We start from the raw sequence: 12,565 nt of genomic DNA on the forward strand, positions 1-12,565 counted from the left end.
TGGCCTCTGTACTCCTTTCCAAACAAATTCTAACACTGAAGATTTCCTTTTGTAACTTGAAATTAAGCAGTGCAGACACATCTTTAAGACATGCTTTCACTTTCATGGTTTATTAGCACTGGCACGATTCACTCACAAATAACATTCTTTTATTAATTTATTTATTTATTCACTTCACATCCTGATCAAAGCCCCCTCCCTCCTCTCCTCCCAGTCCCATCCCCCTCCCTCCACTACATTAGGGGGAGGGGTGTTGAGAAGACAAATCAGTTGATAAAGAACTTGCCCTGACACATAAGAACATGAGTTCAATTCCAAGCACTAATGTGAAAGCCAGACCCAGTGGTACTGGGGAGGTGAAGGTAGGAAGAACCAAGTGTTTGCTGGGCCACCCAGTCTTGTCCAAATTGTTAAGGTCCAGATGAGAATATGCTAGAGAAAAACTGTAGATATTTAATATCAACCTCTTACTTCCATGTGTACCTACATACATGTGTACATACATACAAAGGCCTAAAAAGAAGATAAGGTTTGATCCTGGTGAACGGATCTATTCATGGATAATGTCTCACTGCAATGATTTTCTCCTTCCACAATCAGGGATGAACTATAAATAAAGCATGTGATATTTTTATCATCTGGCTTTGGTATCTGAATTTCCCACTTATTCTGGCTCATGCTAGACTGCTACTAGCCCAGCATCACTCCTTTAAACACACTGATTTGTTCTTTCTTCTAGGATGATTATGTGCTGGAAGTAAGGCATTTTCAGTGCCCCAAATGGCCAAATCCGGATAGTCCCATAAGTAAAACATTTGAACTTATAAGTATTATCAAAGAAGAAGCTGCTAACCGGGATGGGCCCATGATTGTTCACGATGAGTAAGTCTCACAGTCTTAGTCATTAAGACCTCTGATTATGTGTATGCCTCTGTTGTCCACCGACCACCCTGGTGCATAGTGTCCATGTGCTGATTCAGTCAGGATGAATTAGCTGATTATTATCATCAAAGGTGACACAGAACATTGTGCCTCCTTGGCAACTCCTGGTGAAGGCAGAACACCCGTATCTAAATACTGGAATCTTCCCTTGGAGTTTGTAGTAAGAGCCTTTGTTGAGATGAGACAATGTTTCAGTATTGGACTTTTAATGAAGCTAATGTAGGATACATCCCAACTATTTACTTCTTGAGAAAGGAGTAAAATGACTATTGTTTGTAATTTTTGTTGTTGTTTCTGTTTTGCCTCAGAGAGCAATCTTTATTTCATAATTTATTCTGTTTCTATAACAAAGAAAAAGACTAGAATTTTGCTAAATGCCTATTCTATAAGGTATATAGTCTATATATTATAACCTCAGCCAAACGTTTTCTGCCTGCCTCTTTCAAAGAATACAAATAACGATGCATAATCAAACAGTAAAACATTTTATAAAGGATCTTGGTTTTAGTGGCACACTTGGCTTTGTGCCCAACTCAACGATAACTCTATGTACAATAAAAAGAAAGAAAGACAAGTCATTTCAAGGCTGTGTGCTCTGAGTTACAAATGCATCTATGCATCTGATGGAATCTTTGCCCTGTCTCTTTACTGCAAGGCATGGAGGAGTAACAGCAGGAACTTTTTGTGCTCTCACAACCCTTATGCACCAACTAGAAAAAGAAAACTCCATGGATGTTTACCAAGTAGCCAAGATGATCAATTTGATGAGGCCAGGAGTCTTCACTGACATTGTAAGTGGTGAACCTCACCTTTCACTGTTGAAGTATTAATTCCTAGCTGTTACTAAAGTTTTTTTTTCTTTAATCACATATAAGGAAGGTCACAGAGGCTGGTAGGTACCATTAGCTTGTAGTATTCAAGCTGAATTACAAGTATGAACTTTGCAGAAGACTGGCAGATTAAAAACCTCTAGTCACTCGGTGCCCTTTTTATAAGATTCATCCTGACTCTTAAAAATATCTGTAGTGGAATTACCAATGAATTGGTTTGTTCAGCAAATTGAAGAGTCGTATTCCTAAGGTTCAAGTTGAGGCTTCACAGAACAGCAAGAGATATAGCTCCGAGACTTGAATGTTAGACCTATTCACTTTTTTCTCAAGCAGAGCCCAGTTTCTGAAGTTAACAAAAAGCTAATTCATGGGTGCTTTTAGGAGAAAAAAGACGTGTATAGTCAAGAATGAGACACAGCCAGCACTTCTGGTTTCAAGGTTTAGCTTAGAAAAAAAACCTGAAAGTTGCTATTATTGTGGCAAAATGATAGAAAGTTTGGTGAGAGTCTTGGGTGGATGTGAAGGTCTTAGGGTCACTGTCAGCTTCTTAGCTGAGTACAGAGAAGGGATCTCATAGAGAGATCACTGGGGAGCATGACACCCCTTTTCTCAAGGCAGACCATCAAGACAGACAAAATGATAGGGAGTGAAAAACATTTGATGAGCAGTGTGTCTGTGAAAGCACTGTTCCTTGGTGATAGAACAGCTATTGTTGAACACTTTCCATAGGTAGACAGAAGCATGTGATTACAGAGCAATTAAAAAAGGAAAATAAGACCCTGAGTCTTGAGGGTTGGGGATATAACTCAGTTAGTAGAATGCTCCCCTAACATACACAGGGAGCTAGTTTTGAGCCCCACATCACATAAATTGGATAAAGAAAACATGTCTGTAGTCTTGTCACTTTGGAGGTAGTTCATCTGCAGCTGCATAGTGAGTTCAGGACCGGCCTCAGATCTGTAAATAAGAGAAGAAAGGAAGGAGAGATGTTGCTTTTATGAAGGCTGTACATGCTGAGCACAGATTATCTACACTGTCTTCCAACTCCGGAAAACAAAGGAATAAGAGCTGAGTACTTACCACTGTCAAGAGTGCAATGGCCTTTTTTCTCTACATTCAGTGATAATTTGCCCATTGCAAAGAGATTTGGGTTTAACCAAATAGATACAACTAAATATAGAATGTGCACCTCAGCTGAGTGCAAGGCCGTTATCATCTCTGGGCTCTTACACGAATGGTTCTAAAGTGTGTCTGAAATCATACCTGTTTTTTTTCTTGTTTTTGCAAACTCACACCTCTGATGAGCTTCCTCTCTACCTTCTTCCTTCCCGTGTTTTCTAGGAGCAGTATCAATTTCTCTACAAAGTGGTCCTCAGCCTCGTCAGCACAAGGCAGGAAGAGAATCCATCCACCTCTCTGGAGAGTAATGGTGCAGCTTTGCCTGATGGGAACATAGCTGAAAGCCTGGAGTCTTTAGTCTAAGGCAGGAAGGGTTAGACCAGCCCATCCCAGCATTGTCCGTTCTAAGATGAGAGAAATGAGTCCAGTCTGATGTCTGTTCACTTCCCGTGGCCTGATGGTAACTCATTCTGCTGCCAAATTGACACCATTAACAACGTGTGCCTTTTTGAGAGACTTCTTGTAATTCACTCATAATGTCTGAACTAAAATGATTGAATTTTACAGTGTTTCTAAGAATTGAATTGTGGTATTTTTTCCATATTGATTTTAACAAAGAAATCAATTTGTAGATAATAGGAAACACCAACCTTGGAGGATATTTGTTCTTAAGTGTCAAATTTTTAGCTGTATTTGTAGCAATCATCAGGTTTGCTAGAAATAAAACTTTTAATATGGTAGATTGTAAGTAAACCACTATATCCACGATGATATTCAACATTTTACAACTGCAGTATTCACCTGAAGTAGGAGTGATAGTAACTTATGTAAATACTGCTCTGGTGTCTCCATGGACCAAATTTATATTTATAATTGTAGATTTTTATATTTTACTACTGTGTGAGTTTTCTAGTGGTGTATTGAGTTTAATTATGTAGCTTATTCTCTGGTCTTACTTGCTCTATATGTCTTCTAAAACTGTACTGTGTTATCCAAGAAACTAACCTTGTTTCTGCATGTCATTTTAACTTTTTGTGAAAATAGAAAAACACTTGTTTTAAAAGATGTTTTTATGAGAATAACAACTTACCAAACATTCCTTAAATGGTTTTTATCTGAGAAGTTGCAAAAAAAAATAAATATAAATATTGCCATTAACTTGTGTTCATTGTGGAATGTTGTAGTGACCTATGTGTGGTAGCATAAAGGTATCTTCTATTCACCTGTTGTAATTCTTTTCTCAGAAGTTTACTGCTGAATATACTCATCCTTTCTAGTTCTTTCTGAACTCTGGCTGGCTGGGTCAACTCAGCTGTTCTGGCTCAAAACTCCTATTGAAGCTATTCAATCTGGCTTCTCTCAGCTCTGCTTGACCTCAAACTAACTCTGGCGATATGTTCTAATCTTCTGTCTCCTTATTAGCTGGCTTCAACTGTCTCTGTGACCTGCACTGAACTTCATGACCTCCCGAACAAATTCAATTCCTTTGCACTGCATTGTACTGACTCCCAACTGACTCAACTCCCTACTTATTGACTCCCTCTCCCTGTGCTGCTCTTCAATGGCTTTCCTCCTGAGAGTTGAGCATATCTTATTTCTGACTCATTCTGCCAAATCTTTCTCTGATTCATCACTTTGTCTGCCCCTCAATTAGACATGACTTTCAAACATGGCTGCTTCTTTCTACAAACTAATTTTACCTTAAAGATCTGTTCTAACGGCATGACTGTATTCCAGCCAGATCACACAGACCTGGGTCATTGGATGTGATCTCTTGCCAGAGCAGCCATATTGCTGGATTAAAATTCCTCTAGATGGAATAAAATTGTGAACATGGGGTCCCTCTGAGAAAAAGTGAAAAGCCCAAAGAAATGGGACAGAGTATCAAGCTCTGGTTCCCAAGCTGCATTCTCTGTGATACATAGGAATCTCACAACATTTTATGGTTTTGATTTCAACACAGCAGCTGATACTGCCACTACAAAATGTATCATCAAACCATTGTGACCCACTTGCTCAATAAGCAGAACCATTCTGTATTTCTTTTTCCTTATAAGATCGCCATGACCTGGATATGCATGACTACCAAAACCCCATGTGCTGACATTTTCACCCCTAGGAAGACAAACAGAAAAGGGTTCATCATGGTAGAGAATGCATAGCAACAGGCACAGCTGGCTTCTGGTCACTTCAAGTCTTTAGGCAGGAAAAAAGAGAACAGGAAGTACTTCCTGGTTATAAAATGTCAAGGTCCTGTCTCCTGTCCCCTGTCACCTCTACCAGGAAGGCCCCACCTCCTAAAGGTTCCATAACTTTCCAGAATAGCACCACAACAGTGCTGAACCTGGTGTGGCTCTGGTGGAGACAGAATAGCATATGACATGGTTCCTGCCCCTGGGACAGGGCTCTGGTATGAACCTCCATGAATGTAGAAGCTGCTATGAGCATAAGACTTGTTTATGTAATAATATACATATTTTCACATTCCTTTGAGTAATGTCCTCCATGTTATGATGCCATAATAATCAGACTGCACAAGTATAGGAGTCAAAGGTGTGGATAATGTCTCAGAACTCTCAGAACCCCTCAGGGTCCTGATGCCCAGGCTGGTTCTTGCCAACAATGTGTTCAAACACAAGTCCATGGGAAACATTTTACATTCAAACCACAATAACATCCTTAAATAAAGGAGAACTGAGAAAGATTCCTGCAATTTTTCATTACATGAGGTTACAGTGAGAAGACTACAGATGTGATGAAATATCAAGTTCTTTTGAGCTCAGGAGAGCTGGTGCCGATATTCCCCTAACATGCGGATGGTATAGACATGGAGACCCCCTACTTTGTCACCTGAAGCAGTTGGGAGAGCAGGCCCTGCACCTCATCTGGGCAACATAGTAGAACTGGCCCAGCTGGGGTTGGGGTGGATAAGCCAACCTTGAGGGCATGAGAGCAGGAGAGCTGTCCCTGTTCCTTGCTGACTGTGGACTTTGGATGAACTAGCCAGGATAATGCTAAAAAGCTCACTCTGGTACTGAGGGTGCAGGAGAGCTGGTAAGCTGAGCTCAGCTAACACACAGGCTGAGATCCAGGGATTTGAGTTACCCCACCACAAAATCTACCTCATCTATGAACTGTTGGAACATATGAGAAGACCCATCTGCACATCCAAAGCTGCAGGATCTCCAGGCACAGGACAGTAACAGGGACTAGAGTCCCAGTGAGGATCCAGTATTGATGATATAGACTGATGGTATAGAAAAAGCCAGAAGCTAGACCAATGACTCATTGCAATAAACATTTTCAAGTAAAAATGTGTGGACAAAGGGTATATTTGGGGACACACTGTGACTCACTACACTTCTATGACAAGATGTTTCCTCTTCTCTCTCTCTCTCTCTCTCTCTCTCTCTCTCTCTCTCTCTCTCTCTCTCATTATTCATTCCATTCATTTACATCTCAAATGATATCCCACTTCCCAGTTACCTCTCCACACGCCCCTCATCCAACAACCTCCCTCTCCTCCCTACACTTTGACTCTATGAAGGTGCTCCCTCACCCCCCTTACCCTCTCCCACCCCACCTTTCCAGCATCCTCATACCTGGGGCATCAAGCATCCAAAGGACCAAGGGCTCCCCTCCCATTGATGTCAGACAAGGCCATCACTGCTTCCTGTTTATCTGGAGTCATGGATCCCTCCCTGTACACTCCTTGGTTGGTAGTTTAGTCCCTGGGAGCACTGAGTCGTCCAGCCAGCTGATGTTGCTCTTCCTATTGCAACCCCCCTCAGCTCCTCAACCAGGGTCGCTGAGCTCACTGATGGTTGGCTCCAACCATCCACATCTGCATTGGTCAGTGGCTGGCTGAACCAACAAGATGGTTTCTATACTTTTTGTTTTGTTTATTTTTTTTAATTTTGTTTTGTGAGGGAGGTTGCAAGGGGAGAGGGCAATATGAAGGGCAGTAAGATGAATTGGATTGGGGTCATATGAAACTCACAAAGAATCAGTAAAAGTTTAAGCAATCAATCAATAAAATGAAGCAATAAAAAAGGGCAGGGTGTTAGAGCCAAGGTCTTCCCAGACTTTGAACCTGCCACCATCTTGGCCTTAATAAGATGATTTCTAGAACTGTGAAAAATAAAATTGTACAGTATATAGACACCCACAGCATGGTGGGTTTTTTTCCTATTAGCTTAAGCTGGCTATGAAGAATTAGCAAAACATTGCCAAGAAAGAGTACCATGTGCCCGGAAATGATGGAGCTTCTGATTCAGAGCCAAGCAGGGAGTTATAAGCATTTCCAGCCTCAGCAAAGGTCAACCTAATCTGGACGGTGGGAGCCTGAAAGACAGCCTGGGACCGGGAAGAAGGTCATACATCCTAAATGGAACAAGGAGAGAGATCCTATGTTATCATTAGGATTTAAGAGCTATGCAAAACTGGGAGACAGAGAAAGAGAATCATGAATGATTTTATTTGATACTTGAAGCAATTCCCTGCCAAAAGTGTTTAAAGGAAATTGGCTCCAAACTCAAGATTAGGGCCTAAAGCAGAAAGTTAGAGAATTGACCTTTAAGCAATTTTCCCCATATATGAGTGTATACATATATTGTGTGCACACACACACATATACATATATACATATATATATGCATATGCAAATACAAACAAAGACACATACACACATAATCCTATCACTGGGGTGACATATAGGGATTACATATAGGCAATATCTCTCTGTGCCATGACAGAGAGGTGAAATGGTAGGTAGAAAGCAAGGGAAGGAAATTGGGGGAGGTATTGAGGGACCTGGAAGGGACTGGAACTCTACACAGAGACCAACAGAGTCAACTAAACTGAACCCTTGGGGACATCCAGAGACTGAACCATCAACCAAAGAGCACACATGGGCTGGACTTAGGTGCCCCTCACATATGTAGCTGATGCACAGCTTGGCCTTCACGTGGGTCCCCCAACAACTGGAGGGTGACTATCTTTGACTCTGTTGCCTGCCTATGGATTCCGATCCCATTCCTGTAACTGAGCTGCCTTGTCTAGCCTCAGTGGGAGAGGGTGTGTCTAGTCCTGCAGTGACTTGAAGTGCCAGGTACCCAGTATGGGGGGCTCCCCCATATCAGAGGAGAAGGAGAAGGGGCATGGGGGGTGCTGTGTGAGATAGGGAATGGAAGGAGAGGGAGGCTGAGATCAGGATGTAAATTGAATACATAAATTAAGTAATGGATAAAAAAGACAGGGATTAAAGCTCACAGTCCTCAGCCTTGGGAAGGAGGAGTCAAGGTTAGTTTTGTGTTCCTTGGCTGCTTTCCCAGCCTCTGTCCCAGTTCCAATCCTTCCATTGTCATTGTATCTGATTTCTCCTTTGCCTTTGTTTCACGAACGAAGTTTGAGAGGTCACACAAAAGTCTTTCTTCCCCCTTTAAGTTGATTTGGTAGTGATGCACCCTACACAGTCTTGTCCCTGAGACAATGATTATATAACCAATACATGAAGCAGTTTACAATGATTATAACACATCCTGAGACAGACTAAAACAAAAGTTCTATAAAACATGACAAGCTTTCCCCATCTCTCCAACCCTAACGTTTGAGATAACAGTACATTCTAAGATGAGTCATAAATAAGGAAGCTGGATTGAGCAGGTCAGGTGAGTCTCAAGCAGTCATCCCTATTAAAACTTTGGGACTTTCGGGGAGTGGGGGGGCTAGAAAAGGGGAAATCATTTGAAATGTAATTAAAAAATATATCGAATAAAAAAAAACTTTATTGTTCCATGACATCTGTAGCTGTTATTCTCCACATCTTTAATGTAGTAGCTTATTATGCAACTATGACTTCATTCTTCATTCTATCATCTTTTGATATTGCTATTTTCTTACACATGCTTTATTAGCGTATCATTGTCACGTTTGCATATTTCACCTGGAATACCCATATGCTCACTGCATGATATTCTGATAAGTTACAATACTCCCTTCTTACTATTACGTTGAAATGTTACAGTAAGTAGCTTTAAATAGCTAGGTAAAAAAAATGAAAATCCCCCATGTTAAGAATCTGCACATCCTTGGCCTTGAATTTTAATTCACAAGTGATTCCCCCCTATTAAGATAATAGTCTTTAAAATAAAAGCAAGACTTGAAAGAGGAAGAAATAGCATGAAATAGAAATGGTTCATTCGCTCAAGAAATTCTAACAGTCCATCACCATGAGAGTTTCTAAACAGTTCTTGAGACACAGATTGACCTCAATGCAACTTGTAGAGAGGCTAGTTTGAATTGCTCACTCCACCACTGCATACATGGCTGTTGTCATGGCTCTCCCACTCCTGCTTTTATTTCAGTACCACGGCTGTGATAGTTCTGAACAAGTCACAGAGAGATGGGTCAACAATTTCAATCTTTGCTGCTCACTTATTTAATATCTCTTAATACTAAAAAAAAAAAAAAAAAAAAAAAAACCCTACCATCATTCTCAGAATTAAGGCACTAAAATACCAAAGGCTATTATTATTCTTATTATTTCAAGTAATTGCTTTAAATAAACAAACAGTTGGAATTATGCACTTCCTGTTTTTCTGTGTCTGTTTTTAGATAATATTAAATGAGAAACCTTTCCTAGTTTACTTGTGTGGTATTTCAGTTTGAAGCCCAAGAGAACACACCAAAGGACTCAGGAAACTGTCTAGAGAAAACACAAAGAAAATTGAAACCAAGGAGAAAGTATTAGTGATGTTCACAGCAACATTCCTGCCGCTGTCCTTAGGGCACCAACCGGAGACAGATTGGTTTCAAAAGCAGGACTTGGGTCCATTCTGTGTCCCTTGACATTCATCCATTTTATCATTGGAACAGATGGCTCCTCTCACCTGAATAGGTTATGACTACCAAGGTTATATAACAAAATTCAGTTACATCTAATTCTCTTGAGATGTTGTCTTAGAACAGTGTCATCAGGCTGTCACACAAAACCACACAACAATGAAAAGAATCCAAGGTCCTGACCCCAAATCCCAGCTTCCAGCTTATAGCCAGAACCAACTAATCATCTATGAAGTGGAACATATTGAAAGAGGATCTTCTGGTCTCCATTAACACAGCCCAAGTGGTACTTTCTGAGACAGAGAAGCTCTTCACGTTGGGCCAGGCATAAATTTCACAGTGAGGAGCCAAATAAGTTGTATTTGGGGACTGATAAAAAACAGAAGTTCTTTGGCAGCTAGGTCATCTTTTTTAAAAAAAAATTCATTTAAGTTGTCTGTCTCTATCTCTGTCTCTGTTTCTCTCTCTCTCTCTCTCTCTCTCTCTCTCTCTCTCTCTCTCTCTCTCTCTCTCTCTCACACACACACACACACACACACACTTTGTATTGATTCCTTGTGAATGTTACACTGTGTATCCAATCCACTCATCATCCTGTCCCTCTGTATCTGCCCTCTATACTTGCAACCTACCCCCACCAAAAGAAAGCAAACATAAAAATAAATAAAAAATAAACCAACCAAACAAATGAACAGAACCATCTTGTTGTAGAAGCTGCAGTGTGTCACAACGTATCACACAGTACACCCTTTTGCCCAAACAGCTTTACCTGCAAATGTTCTTTACACTGAGACATTAGTCTGGTCTGAGGCCTCCAGCTTGAACTATACTACCAATACTGGACGCTCACTGGGACTCCTCTTAGGTATCCTGCTGTCACCCTGTGTCATGGAGGTCCTGCAGCTTTGGATCTGCAAGATCGACCCTTCATGCTAGCAGTTAACAAGTGAGGTAGATGTTAGGGTGGAACAACTCAGAGCCCTGGATCTGGGCCTGGGTGGTGGCCATGTTGTTCAGCCTGCCAGTTCTCCCAACTTACAAGGTGAAGGGCAGGACCAGCTCTCCTGCTTATGGCATCCAGCAAGGGTGGTGCCAGCTCTCTGGCTCTCATGCCATGGGGCCAGCTCTCCACCACTGCCCCTGCTCAGGGCCAGGCCATCTCTCCCTTCTCATGCTACCAGGGTCAGCTCTACCTTGATGCCCAGGTGAGGCATGGGGCCCACTCTCCCACACACCTCTTCTCCTGATCTCCTCCTATGCTTTAGAGAATCTCTTCTGGTTTCTTCAACACCATTTGGTTTCTATCTCTTTCAAGGATTTCTATCAACCTGAAGAGAATGAATGTTTGCCAACAGTTTGCTAAGCCAACAGGATGAAATTTTTTTTCTTGCTTCCATGCAGAGTCGTTTTAGTCTCTGCCAACCTTTCCATAAACTAGGCTCAGAAGAAATGGGATAGTTTACTAGAGTCACATGCCTGAATAACTTGCTTGAGAACAGCCCTGAGAGTATAATTCATGTCACCTCACCAGGGTCTCCTAGATCCTAGGACATATATATGTATGCATGCATGCATGTATGTATATATGTATGTATGTGTGTATGTATGTATATATATGTGTACATGTGCTCTGTTCATTTTGTATACATTGTCAATTAACAAAACTAGAAGGCCATCTTACTATAACAACTTAAATTGTAGAGACACCACCTCTTTTTTTTATTCAATATATTCTTTATTTACATTTCAAATGACTTCCCCTTTCCTGGATCCCCCCCCTCCCAGAAAGTCCCATAAGCCCTCTTCCCTCCCCCTATTCCCCCATCCACCCCTTCCCACTTCCCTGTTCTGGTATTCCCCTACACTGCTGCACTGAGTCTTTCCAGAACCAGGAGCTACTCCTTCCTTCTTCTTAGACATCATTTGATATGTGGATTTTGTCTTGTTATACCAAGCTTCTAAGCTAATATCCGTTTATCACTGAGTGCATACCATGAGTGATCTTTTGACACTGGGTTACTTCACTTAGGATGATGTTCTCCAGCTCCATCCATTTGTCTAAGAATTTCATGAATTCATTGTTTCTAATGGCTGAATAGCTTATGCTCTAAGATCAAGAATTGACAAATGGAACCTCATAAAATTACAAAGTTTCTGTAAGGCAAAAGACACAGTCAAAAAGACAAAACAGCAACCAACAAATTGGGAAAAGATCTTCACCAACCCTACATCAGATAGAGGGCTAATATCCAACATATACAAAGAACTCAAGAAGTTAGACCCCAGAAAACCAAATAATCCTATTAAAAATGGGGTACAGAGCTAAACAAAGAATTTTCACCTGAAGAACTTTGGATGACTGAGAAGCACCTTAAGAAATGTTCAGCATCATTAGTCATTAAGGAAATGCAAATCAAAACAACGCTGAGATTTCACCTCACACCAATCAGAATGCCTAAGATTAAAAACTCAGGAGACAGCGGGTGTTGGCAAGGATGAGGTGGTTGAGGAGAAAGAGGAACACTCCTCCACTGCTGGTGGGATTGCAAGCTGGTACAACCACTCTGGAAATCAGTCTAGTGGTTCCTCAGAAAACTGGGCACAACACTTCCGGAGGACCCTGCTATACCACTCTTGGACATATACCCAGATGATTCCCCAGCATGTAATAAGGATACATGCTCCACTATGGTCATAGCAGCCCTATTTATAATAGCCAGAAGCTGGAAAGAACCCAGATGTCCCTCAATGGAGGAATGGATACAAAAAATGTGATACAGAGACACTACCTTTTTAATATACCTAACAATTTAGAACTCTATAGTCTATTT

The 12,565-nt window shown here is 41.1% G+C and overlaps 1 protein-coding gene across 1 annotated transcript in view; it reads left to right on the forward strand.

Moving 5' to 3' along the window:
* The window catches only part of Ptprz1 (protein tyrosine phosphatase receptor type Z1), a 161,325-nt gene extending 157,417 nt beyond the window's left edge, over positions 1-3,908 (forward strand). The window contains exons 28-30 of the mRNA XM_052172827.1: positions 740-882; positions 1,598-1,733; positions 3,114-3,908. Of these exons, the coding sequence (XP_052028787.1) occupies positions 740-882; positions 1,598-1,733; positions 3,114-3,254 (420 nt within the window). The 3' untranslated portion in view covers positions 3,255-3,908. The remainder of the gene's footprint in view (positions 1-739; positions 883-1,597; positions 1,734-3,113) is intronic.
* Positions 3,909-12,565: the final 8,657 nt, after the last annotated feature.

This window comes from Apodemus sylvaticus, chromosome 2, assembly GCF_947179515.1.
Source record: "Apodemus sylvaticus chromosome 2, mApoSyl1.1, whole genome shotgun sequence".
Classification (NCBI taxonomy): Eukaryota; Metazoa; Chordata; class Mammalia; order Rodentia; family Muridae; genus Apodemus; species Apodemus sylvaticus.